Raw genomic sequence first — 20,185 nt, 5'->3', positions numbered from 1 at the left:
GGTTTTGAAATACATAAACATTTAGATGCAAATTGTTGATCAAAAATTATATAAATATAGAATCTTTGTCCACACTTTGTTTTTGAAATCTAGATTTCACCGATTTTCTCTTGAATGCAGAGCTAATACAGAGCAGAAATATGTGTTTGTTAAATTAGATTTTTCAGAAATATAAATGTTCACGGGTCGAAAGCCATTGTGCTTCGGTTTATGTGGACGGCTTTCAGTATACATGTAATATTTTACTTTATTTATATTAGATTACGCTATTTGCTTTTAATCTCCTGACATTTTTGTCCCATTAGATGACTAAGATTGAGTTTTCGGGAATTCCACAAGACATATATTGATGGTGGAATCCGCAATTGTTACCAACTGCTATCAAATAGAGCCAATATTGCTGATTCTTTCACGAGTGAGTTTGACCATTAAATGTGAAAATAAGAAAGCAGAAAAGCAAAATACACTATGAGAAGTTCTCTTTTATTCTCTTTGGTCGTAGATTAAAAGTTGCTTATTGAAATAAATCAAGGGGGATAATATCCATCCTTATATTCTGTGTGCTCTTTCACTTTGCTATTTTGTTTTAATGAACTCTTATCAAACAAGATGATAAATGATGCCCACTTAATTTTCTGTAGCTCTTCTGCGCTTAATAATAATAATAATAATAATAATATAAATAATTTATACCAACCAAACTAAAAACATAAAAAATAAGAAAAACTCACCCAGTAATTATAATGTATCCTACATATTGCATTGTATGTGCACTTCTGTTATGTAGAACTAAACAAAAAAATATAATACTTTTTATAGCTTTCTAGAAGCATTTTCGTAAAATCAGACTATAAAATAAATAATTCAAAAAGGTAAGGGATTTAATCTACAATTTTCATTATGTTAGATTAAACTTTAACAATACAATTTTGATTTCAAATCACACAATGATCATGTAAAATATCTAGAAGTATATATTAACAGAATCCACACGGTGGAGTTGGCCTCCTCTTAAAAAAGAAATGATTATGTAAATATTTAGTGAGGTCATCTAATTATCTAAACTCGTATAGAAGAGGAATGGCTTATATTTAATCTCACCAGGCCAATATTTGTAGGCTGGTCCTACACTGACCCTTCACCTTGCTTCCTTGAGCTTCTGGCAAAGATATCTCTAATGAGACAGATAAAATATACTTATTAACCCTTAATAGGGAACACATGGCATGGGGGGTGGCATTGTAACAAAGCTGTGTGATACAAAAGAAGGGTCAGTGTAGGACCCGCTTAGGGGGGTCTGCCTTGACGTTGGCAGGCGGGCATTCCCTCCAATGGCCATTGAAGTAACTAAATTACCTCCATTTGTCTAAATATACATAGGGATTAAGGAGAGAGCGCAGATAACGTTTTTCCCTTTGGTTTTTACTATATATTGGGGCTGATGTGTACTGTGGTCGTTGCTGCCGCCCAGGAATGATGGGAGTGAGCGCAGGACTTGTCTTTTTGTATTTGTATTCACTTTTTGTATCACACAGCTTTGTTACAATGCTGCTACCCATCCCATGTGTTCCCTATTAAGGGTTAATAAGTATATAGGGGTGTATATAAAAAAATGCCCCTCTCTGTTTCATTAGAGATATCTTTGCCAGAAGCTCAAGAAAGCAAGGTGAAGGGTCAGTGTAGGACCCGCTTAGGGGGGTCTGCCTTGACGTTGGAATGGCCATTGAAGCAGTGACACGTTGCAGGACCGCGGGGGAAAGATAAGGGGAGGAGAGATATATCTGGGTGTCATCGGCATACAGATGGTAGCGGAATCTAAAGGAGTTAATACGTTTGCCAAGAGAGGCTGTATAAAGAGAGAACAGAAGGGTTGGGGGGCTCCAACCGAAACAGGGCGAGAGGAGGAGGTGTCTTTGCAAAAGGAGACACTGAACGAACGTTGGGAGAGATAGGAGGAGAACCATGAGAGGATAGTGTCAGAGACCGAGGGATGGAATAGTTTGGAGAAGGAGGACATGATAAACAGTGTCAAAGGCAGCAGAGAGGTCAAGAAGAATTAGTATGGAGTAGTGACCTTTGGATTTAGCTGTGATTAGGTAATTTGTAACTTTAATAAGAGCAGTCTCAGTAGAGTGAAGGGTGCGAAAGCCAGATTGTAGAAGATCGAGGAGGGAGTTGGAATTTAGCAAGTGAGTCATATGAGTAAAGACAAGTCTTTCTAGAAGTTTTGAATAAAAAGGAAACAGAGATATAGGACAATAGTTGGAAGGGGAAGACGGGTCTATGGATGGCTTTTTTAGGATGGGTACGACAATAGCATTCTTAAGTGGAGGAAGGACAACACCAGATAAAAGAGAGCAGTTAAGAAGGTGTGTTAAAGACGGTACAAGACAAGGCCATCCATCCAAACATTTATGGATAAAAGGCCATTACATCCATATTAAGGAGGCAAGAACCAGCATTTCTCAATGGTTAGTATTAGTAACACTGTTTTCTATACAAATAGCAAGGAAAGAATAGATTTTGATCAACAATGTCAGGATTTAACAGGAAATTGCAGAGATGCAATCCTCTATTGAGTAACTACAACAGCTCCAAACCAATCAGAGCACACTAGAGTAAAATATACATATTAATAGAATAGAGACCACCATGTAAAATAGAGACCATTATATAAAATAAAGACCACCATATTAAGCAAAACAATTGCATGGACTCCAGTGAAATAGTTAAATATAACTCTTAAAATACAAACTATACAATACTCTTACAAACAATTTTTATTGAGCATATAGTCCAGGGGTGCATTGCGAGCCTTTAAAATGGCAAGCCATCATGGGTGTTGTCATTCTGGGGATCTACCTTGTAGGTACCCTTGTTCCAGCCTAAATGCTTTTCATTCATTACAGGTTCATAAAACGTCAAACCACCCTCAATTTGTTTTTAACAAAGCTCTGTTTTTAAGGATATTTGTATGTATTTATATTATATATAAAGTTTAGTTTGAATAACAGTTTCTCTGGAATCGATATGCTTATTATCCACTTCAAGCAGTCTCTCTTCTCTGTGGAGTGCGGCTCTGCCTACAACCTAGTTAGCTCCCCTCCCAAATGACATTTTACAGGTGTGGAAAATAATTAATCTAATGCCACTTCATTAGCAGCTGGCAAAGTCCATTTTTTAAGCAAAGCAAATGTTAAAAACAAAGTCTCCTTATAACTAAAATCAGTACTATCATTATGGGTTTCCAAACACCTCATGGCTCAGTACTTATTTCTTTATTCACTTTAGCTATGTAAAAGGTCCTGATATTCGTTTGTCCGTATTGCAAAGGTTTAATTCATCCATAGTCTAATCTAATTGTAATGAACATTTTAACATGCCGCTAAAGAAACAAACGTTATCTAATCCAAAAGCAGGAATGACCACACTGATTTTTGGATTTAGTTCTTCTATATTAGTTATATTTTGTAACAAGTTACTATATAAGCCTGTGCTAAACACTCTAATTTTTGGGAGTTTTCATACAATGTAGTATTTATGAAAAAGTCATAAAATCTGCATATATTTAAAAGCTATTAAAATTCAATCAGAGGATATACGCAAGAAAGGTAGTGCTACTTTGTTTCATGTGCATGTTAAATTTAGGCAAAATATAACAAAAGATTGAGCCTGTTGTACATTACATGAGCTCCATGGAAAGACATATTCGGGCATGATGAACAAGGCTTGCTTATGGAATTACATGGCACAATTGTGAGAACATCTACGAAATAAAATGCCTTGCAGGATCTACCATAGAACTGGTTTTGTACTTTTATGCATGTGCATGTCCATAAGAATAAATGATGCTGTTCCAGAGGTATCAAGGAGACAGAGGCACAGGTAAGATTTTTGTACCCATCCATGTCACCTGGGGTACGTTTGCAAAAGATTCAGACACCACAAATGACAATGCCATTTTAATCTCTAGATGTGCTAAAATTGGTTGATTGCTGTGAAATCTTTTTCTTGACAGATGATGCGCCTACACTTGAGTTACCAGTACTCAATGTGATAAAGGATATAAAAAGTTTTAGAATAGGACTACAGACTGGGAGAATCATTAAGTAGCAGTAAGACGCACATCACTAACTCAACAACAGAAACACCTAAAAAACCTAAATAAATCCCTTAAATAAATTCTGGATCGTTGGTAATGTATTTGGTGCATTACAAAGATGTACTACATCCGTGGTAAATCATTTATTGATTTGTGCTGTGTTTGCATAAACATACTTTCCTGCCACTGGGACACAATCTCAATGAAAGACGAGACAGCAGGATATACACTGTGATAAATTAATCTACCAGATTTATTTATTAATTGCATGTAGCACATGCTGCAGTAACGAACAGAAACAAGGAAAGAGCTGAGCTGCAATTAATTCTTCTCAATATAATGTATTTTATTCATCTTCTTCTCGCCCTATAGAATCCCCATTACCAATGGACATTCTAAGGCTGCAGTTCCCAACCCAGTCCTCAAGGCATATCCATCCAAATGTCTAAATCCTGGACTTTGGATTCGAACGATTGCTCTAAACACCATAACCATTACAGCGTATTATAGTGTACATGGTGCAAGATGTGTTTGGGAGATATTTCCCCATGTTATAGCCAATAAGTTAAAGGGACACTCCAGGCACCCAGACCACTTCTGCTCATTGGAGTGGTCTGGGTGCCAACTCCCACTACCCTTAACCCTGCAAGTGTAATTATTGCAGTTTTTCATAAACTGCAATATTTACATTGCAGGGTTAACTCCACCTCTAGTGGCTGTCTATTAGACAGCCACTAGAGGTCACTTCCTGGGTTCTAGCACAGGTTTCCTGTGCTAGAGCGTCGCTGGACGTCCTCACGCTGTGTGAGGACCTCCAGCGTCGCTCAAAACCCCATAGGAAAGCATTGAAATGATTTTTCAATGCTTTCCTATGGGGAGACGTAATGCGCATGCGCGGAATTTCCGCGCATGCGCATTAGGTCTCCTCGGCCGGTGAGCGAGATTAGTCTCGCCCACCGGCCGACGTAATCACTAGGAGGAGCGTCGCGGAGGCGGAGACAGCGGCGAGGGACATCGCCGCTGTCCCAGGTAAGTCACTGAAGGGGTTTTCACCCCTTCAGTAACCGGGGATTGGTGGGTGGGAGGGAGAGGGACCCTCCAGTGCCAGAAAAACGGATCGTTTTTCTGGCACTGGAGTTTCCCTTTAAGGCAGTTTGGCAAAAACCATGTTACGCCTGGCACCCAAAACCCCAAGCCAAACGTTTTACTTTCACATTATACAAAAATTCATCCAAGTCATGATGGCATTGACGGGCCAAATTTTATTATTCTAATGCTTGCCGTCTATTGTTATCTAAAGGTTTTTATATCCAGCACAATCCTTAAATGCACTCCAGAGCTAAATGTAGCACAATCCATGCAGTAGGAGTATACATTGTTTAGTTTCCACAATGACGGAATGCCAGCAGAAGCAGTCTCCTATTGGTCATTGATAAAAAAAAAAAAAAAAAAAAGGAGATATATATATATATATATATATATATATATATATATATATATATATATATATATATATATATATATATATATATATATATATATATATATATATATATATATATATAATTCCAGAGCCAGGCACTCCTCCTTAACAAAAAACTTTCAAATATATAAGTAAGCCTAGGTGCAATCCCGCGTTATATATATAGAAAAACAATGAGGGGAGCACACTAGGTCTTGGTTAAAGTGCAAAATTATTTACTGCATTCCAAAGAATACATCGCTGTGGTATACAGAGAATCAACATTTCGACCCTGCTGGGTCTTTATCAATAAAGACCCAGCAGGGTCGAAACGTTGATTCTCTGTATACCACAGCGATGTATTCTTTGGAATGCAGTAACTAATTTTGCACTTTAACCAAGACCTAGTGTGCTCCCCTCATTGTTTATATATATCAGGACATGTCTGTACAAGAGCTGAAACGTTGACCGTTTGGAACTGTAAGAATAAAGAAGAACTTATCTTTTTTTACCAAATCCTGGAGTGCCAGTATTTCTTTCAATATTTATACTTTATGTGACAAGAGCACCAGGTATTTATTTTGTTAAGTTGGAGTGCAGGAGCTTTGGATAGATAGAGAGAGTTACAGATATATATATATATATATATATATATATACACACACACCTGTCTAATCAGTCATTAGGTATCTTTGCCAGAAGCTCAAGGAAGCAAGGTGAATAGTCAGTGTAGGACCCATCGAATAGGTTTGCCTTGACGTGGCAGGTGGGCATCCCCTCTCATTGCCATTGGAGTAACTAGTAACTAATAACCTCCATTTGTGTAAATATGCATAGGGATTTGGGAAGAGCGCAGGTAACTTTCTTTGGTTTTTACAGTATGTATTGGGCGCTGAAGTGAACTATGGTCGTTGCTGCTGCTGAAAAGTAGTGGGAGCTTGAGCGCAGGACTTTTTTTGTATTTGTAATCAGTCATTATAACTGCATTAAGCACAGCCATTAAGCAGACATACACACAGCCTATTCATTAAAAAAAATATATAGCAGCAGGCATAACCACCACCAATGGATTTTATTTATTTACTGCAGGAAAAACTGATGGAATTGGTCCAAATTATCATTCTACTCTTCACAATGTTCAATCAACCATTAGCAGTATGAAAGATTTACAGTGCACTTTGAGTGTATATTTTTAGTATGGTAAGCATGTATATCTAGTGGATTAATTTCAAAATAATGTAGATCAATACATTTAACATCTTGTTTCTTTAACATTTTCATCTGATATTGACCAACGATGTCTCACATGCTAAAACAGGATTTAGCTACTCATGGTCCTTAAAATGTCGAGCACATGAACTTTGAGAGTACCAACAGAGCACATTAGGAAGAGGAAAGTCAGTACACTTTTTAACATATTAATTCACAAAGAAACCATTGTAGCAAACCCATCTTTAAATAGAACTTACCCAGCCACTACAATTTCAAAGTCTCCATCGTTGTCCACATCTGTGACAGCCACGCCATAGTTCAGCTGTGTTGGGTTATTTTCATAATCTGGTGGGAGAACTGTGTCAGTCACTGCTGTGAACATTGGCTCAGAGCGTTGAGCTCCTCCGCAGCAGATTATTATTGAGAAGAATAGGACAAGAATCTGCATCTTTGAATTCTGAAATGAAACATAGAACAGAAAGTTTGATTATCTATTTCATTCTAAAAGAATAGAATATGGGCATTATGTCATCACAAAATTTCATTATTTGGGGTAAACACTTTAATATGGTTGTGAAACAACTTGTACGAATGTAAGCATCCTTGAAGGTCCAAACGGTGTTCAAAAGAAAAACAAAACTATATAATGTGTTGGGGATCAAAATATTCCGTTTTATCTTTGCAAAAAAGAGTAACATGTCTTAACTAGATTACTCCTTTTAAAGTCGTTGAAGACTTCAACTCCAATAGAACCATGGGTATGACACACTTAATCCCTATATTCAAAGGCAAAGAAAATTACATTGATGAACTAATAAGGGCATTAACCAAAATATAAATTTTGAATGCACTAAAAAAAAATAAAAATTTTTTGCTTAGCAATCTTATTATCAGGTATTCCATGGGACGAGTTAGAGTAACATATTACCTGTATGCTTAAATGTATCTACTTTACTAAAATGCCGAACTATACAACTAATATAGGTGAAATGGTTTTGACTGCTCAAACATTTCCCATACTCTATGGGCAATTATGAAGTTTAAATTGGCATTGGACAAACAATATCATCAAATATTGACAGAGTAATGCAACTGAGCAGCATACATAGCAACGTTAAATTGAGTTTCCATTAGCATTTTACAACGTAAAAAAATATTAGCATTAGAATCATATTGAGCCATTCCAAAATCCTAATCATTTGACTGTACTGTCTCAAAGGTTTCATAGCAGGATAATTAGATTGTCAGTATAGGTTTGGGTAACATTGTATCTAATAAACACATAGATTTTCTTCACCACAGCGCACACTTAAGGCAACACTGCCTCTGGAGCAATAAAGTGTTAATTAGTTTATTCGTAAATTAATAGAATACTAATCAAAATCATAAAGTGTGTAGTCACATTTGCTATCACAAAATTGCTGCTTGGAATACTAAATCCCTTTAAGCATGATAAACAGAACATATGAATGTGTGAAAATTGAGGCTCAATTAAAAAGTAGTCACGTTGATCAAATTTGCTACATTTCAAATGATCAAAATTACACCTTTTTTTGTGGGGTGCCGGGGGGTGAAGGTGGAGCCAGAAGTAATGGCTATTTTAAAACATTTTATGTGACTTAATAACCTTTTAAAAAGCCACTCATGTAACTAAAAATATTTCTATAAAACATTTAGACTTTAAGGAAGGAGATTTCACCTATGGTAGGAAAAAGGGTTTTTGGGGATTTTGTGTTTGTTTGTTTACTTTAAGATCAATATAGAATAATGATCTGTTAAGAAAGGATTTGTTAATCAAGTTACATACTGATTACAAAACATTTGCCTTTTAGAACATTTAAGGATAGAATACTTAATTTGTGGTGCAACAGCTTGGAATCATTTTAGAGCCATTTGGATCAAGAGTTTTGTCCTATTTTGTGGTAAAATTTGAAATCATGTCATTATTGTTTTGCCTTCTATTTGAGTAACAGCAATAACAGATATGTGGGAAACGTTGATCTTGATGAACTTTGAATCTTTTTTAAGTCAGTTTTGAAAAAGTAATTTAGAATGCAACCAGATTATTTTATTATATTATCTAAGAATTAAAGGGTTACCCCAACCAACATAAACATGCCAGCCTGTTGTAGATGATGTGAAGAGTACCCCTGGAGCGGTTCCTTGATAATGGAGCAAACTGCGTTACAGTTTGCCCTTTTACCAAATCTAGCTAGGCACCCTGAAGCAGGGTTTACGACATCCGCTCCTGCAGAGCTGCAGACACTGGATGCTGATCCTGCCACTCAATTATTGGCTGAGATTTTGTGCATCCTGATATGCAGAGAATGGACAAAAACCAGCCCAGAACTCTTGTTCCAGGCTGGCTGGTGACACCCCAATGACACACTGCCAGAGGTGAAGTTACACCTCCATCAGCAAAGATGTTAAAGTGTAACACAGCACAAACAGATTGCAATCACCATGACCACTTTAAATCACTGCCATTTCTGTGTACTGTACCAATGAAGATGCTTGTATTTTCTAATGAAGGATGTACACGTGGGTCGGACATGATACAAACAAACTCATATTGGGTACTGGGATCCTGCAAATGTTACCACTTTAAGGACAAGTCCCTAATTAGTACCAACAGTATGTACATTTATCCCTAGAAATTCCAGTAGATCTATTAATAATTAAATACCTTTAAGCTTTGCACCATGAAGATCCTTGTCCAAACTTGACCCCATTCACAATCCCTACACAACCAGTCAAGTGCTGCGGGGAGGAAAAGGCAAACTGGTATCCTGCCTCGGGCCCCCTTTGGGAATCTTAATCATTGTATACTTTTCTACAGTTCTCGCCAAGCAGCAAACTGAGTGCTGCTTCTGCACAGGGTGTGCAATTATTGTTACATCAGCTCCGGGTGAACAACTTTTTTAATTTTCATAATTGGGATAAAAAACTCCAAAGTCTAAAGTTACAAATGATCTGCACAAAGGTTCATTTCCTGCTTTCTGTAATTTATTATACTTATATAAACATATCTATTTATTTATATTTTTGAACAATGCATGAGTTTTGAAAGAATTTCTGTTAAACAAAGAAGCGAGCAACAAATGTTGCATTTTACATACAAATGAAGCTTAACTAGTGTAGAGGTAGCACACTCACTTTTCAAGTTTTATTTAGGAAGTCAATTTGACATGTTTTATATTCCAAGCATCTATTGTCTTTATGCATATATATATATTTAGCAGATGCAGCAATTGCATAATAAATAGAAAGATGACTGCAATGCATTACCTAGGTAAACACACGCTATGCAGAAATGGATATAACTCAGAGAACAAGAAGATGAAAGATAGAAAACTTGAGTTATTACCTAAAAAATAAAAAAAGAGTGCAGATCTTAAATTCAGCTTTGTAAAGCTCCAAGTATTTGACGTGAAAAAAATACTTTATTTTTTTTGTATTCTTTTTTTTTAACAGGATATGAAGGATACACAGAGGGAGACTGTTCACAGCGGGTGTCTCCTATCAGTATGCTGTCTGGTGTGACTATTCTAGCTTATGATATAGTAGGACGAGAAGCCGAAAGAAGCCGCAATGGTGCAGGAGAAACAATAGATGTGCAGAACAAAAAAAAAAAAAAAAAAAGGATACAGTGAGAGATGGAGAGATGCTGACAGCATAGTAAAATAATAAAAGATGCAACTTGATAAAAGCAAAACAAAGGAGATGAAGAAAAATGAAGATTAGATGCCAAGGCAAAGCTTGGCAAATAAGGAGGGGGATGGGATTATCTGCAAGGACATGACTAGCACAAAGCGGGTAGCTTAATGACAGGGAGCTTAGAAATACGCAAATAAAAAGAAATGAAAAAATCAAAGGTATGCAGGTATACAATAAATGTTATTTTATTTATGAAAACCAATCATTTATGAAAACTGCTATACTGATTAAGATTACCTCTTTAAATACAGTAATGGCGAACCTTGATATTCAAGTTCAAAACTAAGCCTAATGGTTGACTAAGCATCATGGGTATGTAGTTTATAGATATCTGGAATGTCAAGGTAATCCATAATTTGATTGGAATCTTGCAGATAGGGATTTCCAAAGTTGGAAATTGTTTTTGGACCATGGTCCTTTTTAATTGACTTATGTATTCGGTTTCAAATAAATTGCGATCTGTCCGAATTTTTAACAATCAGTTATTCGCCCGAACTTTGAAATTGTATATGGGCAAATAATAAAACAAATGAAATGGATAATGAATGACGATGAAACGGTTTAGTTTGTTTTGTGATTCGGAATTCTGTCCATATCGCACAAAATATAAAATGTGTATGTTTGGCACTACAACTGTGAAATATATAGTTTGTTGGAACTAGTGAAAAGTTGGTGCTACTATCACCTTGTGTGAATCATTCTACCACACAAAAACAGTATAACTAGGTGCAAAATAAAAATAGTGGTGAGAGCACTCGATGAATATAAACAGAAATGTTACCAGTACTGTCATAGACATATACCTAAAAATTAAAACATAAGAGAGACCATAGGGTAATATAGTTGGTACATATATTAAAAACCACAAGTTAACTGGTCAGACTCACATGGTTCTGAGTCACTTAAAAAGCTGACTTAGGGGGGGCGTGGCCTAGCGGTCCGAGAAGATGGCAGCTTGATCCCTGAGCTCCCCGCTGGCTCGGCTTGTAACCTCATTTAATCCGCACTCTGACCGCAGTGATGGGTAAGACTCATCGAGCCTCACATACCCAAAGATCAGGGGAACACCCAAAAGGAACCCCGACCCCGACAATGAAGAGATACCTGCTCGCACAGGCGGACTTGGATCCGCAGGCCTCAAATGACTCCACGGAGTCGGACATTTTCTCCCAGCGTTCCCCAACGGGAGAGCAGGCCCCTGAACCGCGGGCGACAAGAGACCCAGCAATGTCGGACCTGATGGCCCTGCTAAAAGACTTACCAACGAAAACAGACCTCAAGACGGCCAACGCTGAGTTGCACTCCTCGATCACGGCGGAACTCCATGCTCTGAGAGAGGACTTACAAGGCCTCAACCAACGTGTATCGCAGATTGAAGCGGACTGTGACCACATGGCAGCGGCACAGGCAGCTAACACAGACATGCTGCAGCACCATACCACAGTGATGAGACAGATGGCCCTGCATATAGAGGACCTCGACAATCGGGGCAGACGCCAGAACATTAGGGTAAGGGGGGTCCCAGAGGAACTGGATACCAAGGCCACAGTACAAAGCACACTGATGGAGCTTTTCAATCGGCTCCTCGATAGGCCGCCACTGACGCATATAGGCTTTATTAGAGCGCATCGGGCTCTGAGACCTCAAGGGCCCCCAGGGGGACCCCCCAGGGACATCATTTGCTGCATGGAGAGTTTCCAGCTTAAGGAGGAGATCCTACGCAAAGCGCGGGCAGCGGACAAGGTGTTACTAGAAGGGTCGGACATCCAGCTATATCCAGACCTGTCCCCTGCTACACTGGCGTACCGGCGAGCCCTGAAACCCTTCACCAGGCAACTGCAGTCCGCCAACCTAAGGTACCGATGGTGCTTCCCCACGGGCCTTCAAGTAGCGACACCCTCAGGCCCCTTCATGGTCACGGGCGCAGAAGACTTAGAGACGCTTCAACGTGAGTTACATCTGCCGCCGGAGAAGCTAACATGGCCGAACCCGCTCAGATTTTACACGGAAGGTCCTAGGCCGCAAGGCGTGGGCCCCAAACCCCAACGACTACGGAACCCCCGCATGCAGACGATAAGACCAGCGGGAACACAGAACTAACAGCGCCACCGACCCTGCCGCTCCCTGGGCTTTTTACGGAACGCACCAAGCCTTGACAGGGAGGACTTATATGCTTATTTCACCCTCTACTTTCTCTCTGATGCATCCACATCGCTTCGACCATCATCATTCTCCTGAGTAAATCCGCTCCGGTCCTGGGACTTACAGTTGGCCTTCCGGCTCCAAACCCTGGGCCCACGTGGAACAATCAACGGACTAACGGACCGGAGTCTGGGGACAGCATTCCTTATCCCGCTTCATAACCGCAAGTATGCCTAAGGGGACAAGGGGGGTTCGGGACTACACGCTACACCTCAACACAAGGACAGTGGGCTGAATACTTGGGGAGGGGGAGAGGGGGTGGCCCCGGGTTCTACTAAATGGCATACCCTGCCTAATCATGGCACGGAGGGAGCAGGATAGACACACTTTGGCCCTGGACTTGCCCCCCCTTTATTAGGCGAGGAGATGGGGGACCCACATGAATCACCCCTATATTCACCCCGGAAGGCTACAGCTTCCAGGCACAACCTGTCAGGACAAACTGGGATGCTAACCGGCCGATGCCACCACACCACCCGCACGAGACGGGAGAGTCAGCCACATCAGCACCTGTAAAGGGGTGATGCGGCCCACGCAGTCACACAGTGGGTCCCCTCAGACTTTATGGACTGTTGCTGCTATCCCGGCTATCTTGATCTCGCCCCTGCCGGGTTATAGGGGACTACGGGAGAAAGCTGTACTAGACCTTATAGGGACCATTTAAATATATGTTGTTGCATGCAAGTATAGGGGCCGGATGGCTGCTGGGGGTCGGGCCGGGACTGGGGAGAGGCAGGTCATGGAGCCTAGGGGGGGGGGGGAGCAAGGGGACGCATACGACATCTGAGGGAAACCAAGGGGAAAATCTCACTGCTCTAAGCTAGGTGGTTTCAATTGACCCTAGAAAATTGGGAATCACCCAGTGACCTGGGGGGTGGCGGGCGAGGCACACTTAAACTAAAGGACACCATGATATATCGGTGGGCCGATTAGTCCACAAACTGCGGTCATGACACAGACCCTACAAACATTCGCTTATGGAGGTACATCATAGGCTACACTCCATGCATAGTGAGCCAAGAGGCGGGGAGACGGGATGTCCTGACTGGGCGGTACCCCGGGGGCTCACAGAGGTACGTGACGATCTTTCTGGGAGCGTCCTGGGCCCGCCGGGTCCTGCCCACTTGGGGCTTCTTGGACTCCTCTGCTACCCTACTGGTTGGAGCGTTCTAATCCTAGGTGTGCGGTACACCCTTCCCACCTACGGGAGGGGGGGGTGGTTACTGCCCTCCAACGCTCAAATCCATTTTTCGTTTTTTCATTGTACATAGTGTTATTCCTCCGTACCCAGTCTCTAGTCCCAGTGGGTACGTTCCTTCCCCTCTTACCCTCTGACCTCCCCGGTTTTCCCCAAGGTACCCTATCCAGTACTCGCTATACCTGACGACCGGACAGAAGTGACAGTACCACCTGTGAGCAACTGACGCACATCCAGTATGTCTCTAATACCGACCCCACTCACCATTTTTTCACTGAACACTAGGGGACTTAACACGCCAGAAAAAAGGGCTGGAGCTCATAAGGACTTTAAGACAGCACGAGCATCTATAGTGTTTCTGCAAGAGACCCATTTTAGGGCAGGCTCACGACCCAAGTTGACGAACCACCACTACCCCAAGGGGTATTATAGTGACTTCCAGGGAGGTAAATCCCGAGGCACGGCAATACTCCTACATAGACACCTCCCATTTACTGAATCTGGGGTCCTGACAGACCCGGAGGGCCGCTTCCTGTTCCTCAAGGGGACGATCGCGGGTACTACGTATACTTTCGCCAACCTCTATGCCCCTAACCGGGGGCAATATAAATTCTTGGCTAAGACGCTCCGCACACTAGCGGGTTTCCAGGAAGGCATACTAGTAGTGGGAGGGGATCTGAATGTAGCGTTAGACCCCAAGTGGGACTCCTCCTCGGGCCACACACACACATCTCCTCACAATACCTTACAGCCATTAAAACTCTTCTGGCCAGGGCTAAGCTAGTAGACTGTTGGAGAGCCTTCCACCCCGACGAAAAGGACTTCACCTTTTACTCCCACCCTCACAACTCCTACACCCGCATAGACTATTTACTAGTACCCAGCTACCACATACCGCTAGTCCTACAGGCTGACCAAGGCACTGTGACGTGGTCGGACCACGCCCCAGTGATCATCAAACTAAACTCCCCCCTTCACAGACCCAAGATCTCTAAGTGGAGATTGAACGAATCATTGCTTACGAACCCTACGATCACCTCGGACATAGGGGCGACATTAAGGGAATATTTCACATACAACACCAGCGAGCAGACCTCCCCCACCATACGATGGGAGGCACATAAGAGTGTCATAAGAGGCCACTTCATCCAAAAGAGTGCGCTCCTGAAAAAACAAAGGGAGGCCCGCATGGCTAAACTACTATCGGACATAGCACAGGCAGACACACTTAACAAACAACACCAACTCCCCACACACCAGGCCACTCTCCTCAGCCTGCGTAGGGAACTGACTTCACTCTTACACTCCACTCACCAAAGGGACGCTCTGCGAAATAGGGCCTTCTTCGCGATTCACGGGAACAAAAGTGGGAAACTTCTAGCGCGCATGCTAGCCAAAAGGCGCCAAGACACGTACATAGACAGGATCAGGGACAAGGGGGGAGTCCTACACAGACACCCGGCCAAGATCCAAGAAATCATCCGCACTTACTACGCAGGGTTGTACTCCCTCCCACGCCCCCACACTGATGCCCAGTCACGATCACTCAAGACCTCAATAGATGACTACCTAAAGACCCATACGCTCCCCTCTCTGACGACAACCACGGCCGCCCAGCTGGATGAACCTATATCTATGGGGGAACTAGCGCTAGCTATTAAATCCATGAAACCGGGCAAGACACCGGGCCCAGACGGCCTGCCCATCAAATATTATAAAAGCTATGCCGAGACCCTGTACCCTCCACTCCTAGACATGTTCAATGCCATCAGGGAGGGACACGAACTGCCCCCACAAGCGCTCATGACGCACATCACTATAATCCCGAAGGAGGGTAAGGATCGGGAGCACTGCGGGAGTTATCGGCCCATATCCCTTATAAATAACGACATCAAACTGCTAGCGAAGGTCCTGGCGACCCGACTCCAGGTGCACGTACCCTCTCTGGTCCATCCGGACCAGGTGGGGTTTGTGATGGGTAGGGAAGCCAGAGATGACACCATAAGGGCTCTTACCGTGATGCACAAAAAAACAGGGGACGACACGGGCCTTCTCCTGCTGTCCACGGACGCGGAGAAGGCCTTTGATAGGGTCTGCTGGACGTATATGTTTCAGACACTGTCACACCTGGGTGTGGGACCGTACCTGCAGGGATGGATCAAGGCCCTGTATACTCATCCGACAGCGCACGTCCTGGTCAATGGGGCGCCCACCGAGTCGTTCCCAATTCACAACGGAACAAGACAGGGGTGTCCCCTATCTCCGTTGCTGTTTGTCCTGGCCCTGGAACCCCTGCTCTCTACTATCCGCCACCACCCAGATATCAAGGGAGTGCGCATAGGAGACACACACCATAAGCTAGCTGCATACGCAGATGACCTCCTTTTCTTCATAACACACCCAGAGGTCACCCTCCCCAACCTGGTACGGGAATTCCAGACCTTCGGCAGGTTGTCAGGGTACAAGATCAATTTCTCCAAGTCGTATGTTTTAAATGTCAGCGTACCCAAAAGGAGAACGACACAGCTCCAACGCAGCTTCGCGTTCCATTGGGCCACTGATAAAATCCGCTACCTCGGCACTTGGCTGACGGTTAGGGAATCGGAGCTCTTTACAGCAAACTTTGCCCCGATACTGACTAGGTTCCAAGCAGACATGAGGGAGTGGGCCCTACCGCATATTTCCTGGCTGGGTAGAATCCAAGTAATTAAAATGAACCTACTACCGAGATTACTCTACCTTTTCCAGGCTCTGCCTATCTCGATCCCCACCTCATTCTTTACTACACTTCGACAAGCAATGGGAGCCTTTGTGTGGGATGGGAGGAGGCCCAGACTAAAATATGCACTACTCACCCAACCTAGGAACAAAGGGGGCCTAGCCTTACCCGATTTTCGGCAATATTACAAGGCATGCCATCTGCAACGGGTAGTGGAGTGGTCTAAGACTGGGGTTGGTAAACTATGGAAACAGGCGGAGGAGGGGTTGGCCGGGATCCCAGCTGCCCTCATCCCGTGGCTCCCCGGGGGGACTGACGGAAAGGAAACACACTACTCCACATACACGAAAGCGACGCTGAAGGTATGGAGAGGGAGTGTAGGTAGACACACACTCTCCACATTCCCGTCCCCACTGCTTCCCCTTACACATAACCCAGGCTTCCCACCAGGTAAGGACCCTAGGGCACTGAGGGCCCTGGTGCAATGCCCACTGCCGAGACTGAGACATGTATGCTCCGGTCAGGGGCTGAGGTCCTTAACTGACCTGTGCGGTGACCCTAACCAGCCGTTCACGACCCAATTCCGATACGCACAACTAGTTAGCTACACCAAAACCCTACCACGGGCAGGAGCTCTTACAAGGGGACTTACTGCCTTTGAACAACTCTGTGTAGACCCTGAACCGCTACCACACTGTATTTCGCAGCTCTACACCCTCCTACAAACACACACACCCACGGCCACACCACGCTTTATGGGCAAATGGGAGGAGGCTCTCGACCACACATTCAGCGCAAGGGAGTGGGAAAAGATATGTGAGATCACACACCACTGCTCCATATTTAGCAAGAGCCAGGAGATAGCTTATAAGATACTCACGCAATGGTACTGCACCCCAGACACACCTCAATACATGCATGCCCATGGGACCAACATATGCTGGAGATGCACAAATGCACCGGGTACACCTCTACATATTTGGTGGGCGTGCGAACTCATCCAACCATTCTGGAGGAAGATACACACAATCACTTCACGCTTCTCTGACAACCCACCACCATTACAACCTGCAGCAATGCTGCTTCACCACACGAATATACCGATTTCTAAGTACAAAAAATCGCTCACAATCCGCATCCTAAACATGGCCAAACAAACTATTCCACAATACTGGAAAAAGAGTGAGACCCCTTCCCTTCTCAAATGGTTCACCCACATGGAGGAGCTGAGAGCGGTGGAGGAGCTCTCCATGTTGACTACCGAAAAACAGCATCAGACATACTTGGACATCTGGACTCACTGGATACTGACTACGACGAAACAGGACTTCCTGACGATGCTACAAAACTAAATATAGGGCTGAACTCTGCCTACATGACTTAGGGGACAACGGACAGACCCTCCTCCTCCTCCCCTCCACTTTCCTAACCCTCTCCCTTCCCCACTACCCAGGAGTCACAAACTAGAAACGCTACTCAAAGGCCATGATGACATAGGGGCATTGGAAATGAGCCCATGCATGTTCACCTCCCTACAAAATGTCATTCCGCTGATATAGTAAGCTGGCAATAGGGAACCCCTACAGACGTGACCCCCACAGTAGCGACCCATCAGATCAAGTACTCATCCTTCTCGCACAGGCAGACCATAAATGCCCCCGCAGGGGGTACAAGGGAGGTGATAGTGTACTCTGCACTAGACACCCTAGAGGTAGCCAACTAGAGGGAGCTATTCTCAACCTGAGGGGACAATAGCTTAGCCACGGGTGATTACCCTTCTTTGGATGGCGACGACGCTTGAGACAAATGGGAAGAATTCGGGGGAGGGAGGGGGGGACTCACCTTCTTGTGCTCTTATTGTTGTTGTTATTTGGGACCTGCGTGTCCCGCAGCCTTGTTGGGCCTGCGTGCCCGTATTATGCCTGACTCTAACTTCTTGTTGAAAGTTGCACAGACCTGCGAGTCTACGCAGTAATAACCATATTTACCTCCTATATCCAGGAAATAAAAATTATATTTACAAAAAAAAAAAAAAAGCTGACTTAGACTATAGGTTTGAAGCAGAGATAAATCTTGGTTAGACTGGACTTCTGTAATGGCCAGGATACGTCCTGCTTGTCTTAAATGCTGTCTATTCCACTAACCCAGGATGCAGGATCAAAGTGAAGACTTATTTATTAAGACAAAAATAATAAATGAAAAACAAATTAAAATAGTCCTAATAGCTGTGCCACTGACGCGTTGCGGCTGAAGAGCCTTCCTCAAAGTGGTGCTGTCCGTTTAGCTCTGCTGGGTCTGTATTTAAACAGAAAAAATTGGCGCCCTTCCGTATGACTTCCGGGTTTCTAACTTCCGCATTCGTCATTCTCACACGTCTGACGTCATATTCACGCATCCTACGTTGTGACGTTGTTCCGACGGCGTTAACCGTAAGTTTCTCCGGCGCCATTTTGGAAAGTCTTTTCACTACACATAATGCCAGTCTCTTAAAGGACCACTATAGGCACCCAGGCCACTTCAGCTTAATGAAGTGGTCTGGGTGCCTGGTCCAGCTAGGTTTAACCCTTTTTTCTATAAACATAGCAGTTTCTCTGAAAGTAATTTGTCCAGGGCTACTTGGAACTAGCTGTTAGTATATAAATAAATTATTATAATCATGACATGATTTAGTTTCCGAAGAAACCTTGTTTTTTTGTATAAGTAAACCAATTTATTTTCACCAATTTATATTTGCTGGACGCTCATCTTAAAAACAAGTCCAATACAAGTGATTTTAACTACCTTAAATAATGATAACGTTTGACCAGAGGGCAATCATAACTGAGAAGGAATAACGATCATGGCAAACAGAATGTTTGTGTATCCTACAGAAATAGTACACAACGTTCATTTATATAAAAATCCCCAACTATAAGGAGGAGTATTCGTTTGCACTTTTTTTTGTCAAATCCAAAATAAAACACAACATAAAACAAACTCTTCATACTAGGGTTGATTCATTATTATCATTTTTATAACCAGACATTTGATTGTTTGCAAAACCACTTTGCATAGTCTCAGGTCAATAAATAAAGGAGATTAACTTCCCACATACAACAAGGTGTCCCTGACAAAAAAAGGTTCATTGTTGAATAAATACTGTATCCTTTCTAAAAAAAAGGAGAGAAATGTCACCTGAAGGATAAGGGACTAACAAATTAACTCTACAAACAGTTAACTCTCCTCTATCATGACAAATGAACAATCTACATACAAAACACAAGATCATGGATGATATCACCTGTTTCAATTAAATCAAACAGGAAGACTGCAGGCTCAATACGGCTTGTAATTTTATCTACATTGAACTTAACGTGCCCTTTGAACTGAAAGACTGAATAATCAACCAATTCAACATAGTAATTAACCTCCATCCCAATAATGAAACCATGTCTCCTTCACATCATGAAAGGTGGAGATAGCTATTTCGATTTGAAGAACTAAGAGAGCATCTAATCTCCCGAGCCAAGATTCCGCACTTAAGGATCAATACAGGTGCATATTTAAGATGCTATCTCTATGAAAATAAAAAAA

General features: G+C 42.6%; 1 protein-coding gene across 2 annotated transcripts in view; it reads right to left on the bottom strand.

Moving 5' to 3' along the window:
- CRTAC1 (cartilage acidic protein 1) overlaps nucleotides 1-20,185 on the bottom strand; it is a 478,485-nt gene that overhangs the window by 403,709 nt on the left and 54,591 nt on the right. For both annotated transcript variants that reach the window (XM_063435174.1, XM_063435175.1), the window contains exon 2: nucleotides 7,034-7,233. In XM_063435174.1, the coding sequence (XP_063291244.1) occupies nucleotides 7,034-7,233 (200 nt within the window). The remainder of the gene's footprint in view (nucleotides 1-7,033; nucleotides 7,234-20,185) is intronic.

This window comes from Pelobates fuscus, chromosome 10 (genome assembly GCF_036172605.1).
Source record: "Pelobates fuscus isolate aPelFus1 chromosome 10, aPelFus1.pri, whole genome shotgun sequence".
NCBI lineage: Eukaryota > Metazoa > Chordata > Amphibia > Anura > Pelobatidae > Pelobates > Pelobates fuscus.
Note: the sequence above shows the minus strand (reverse complement) of the source record. Positions and strands in the feature narration are given on the sequence as shown.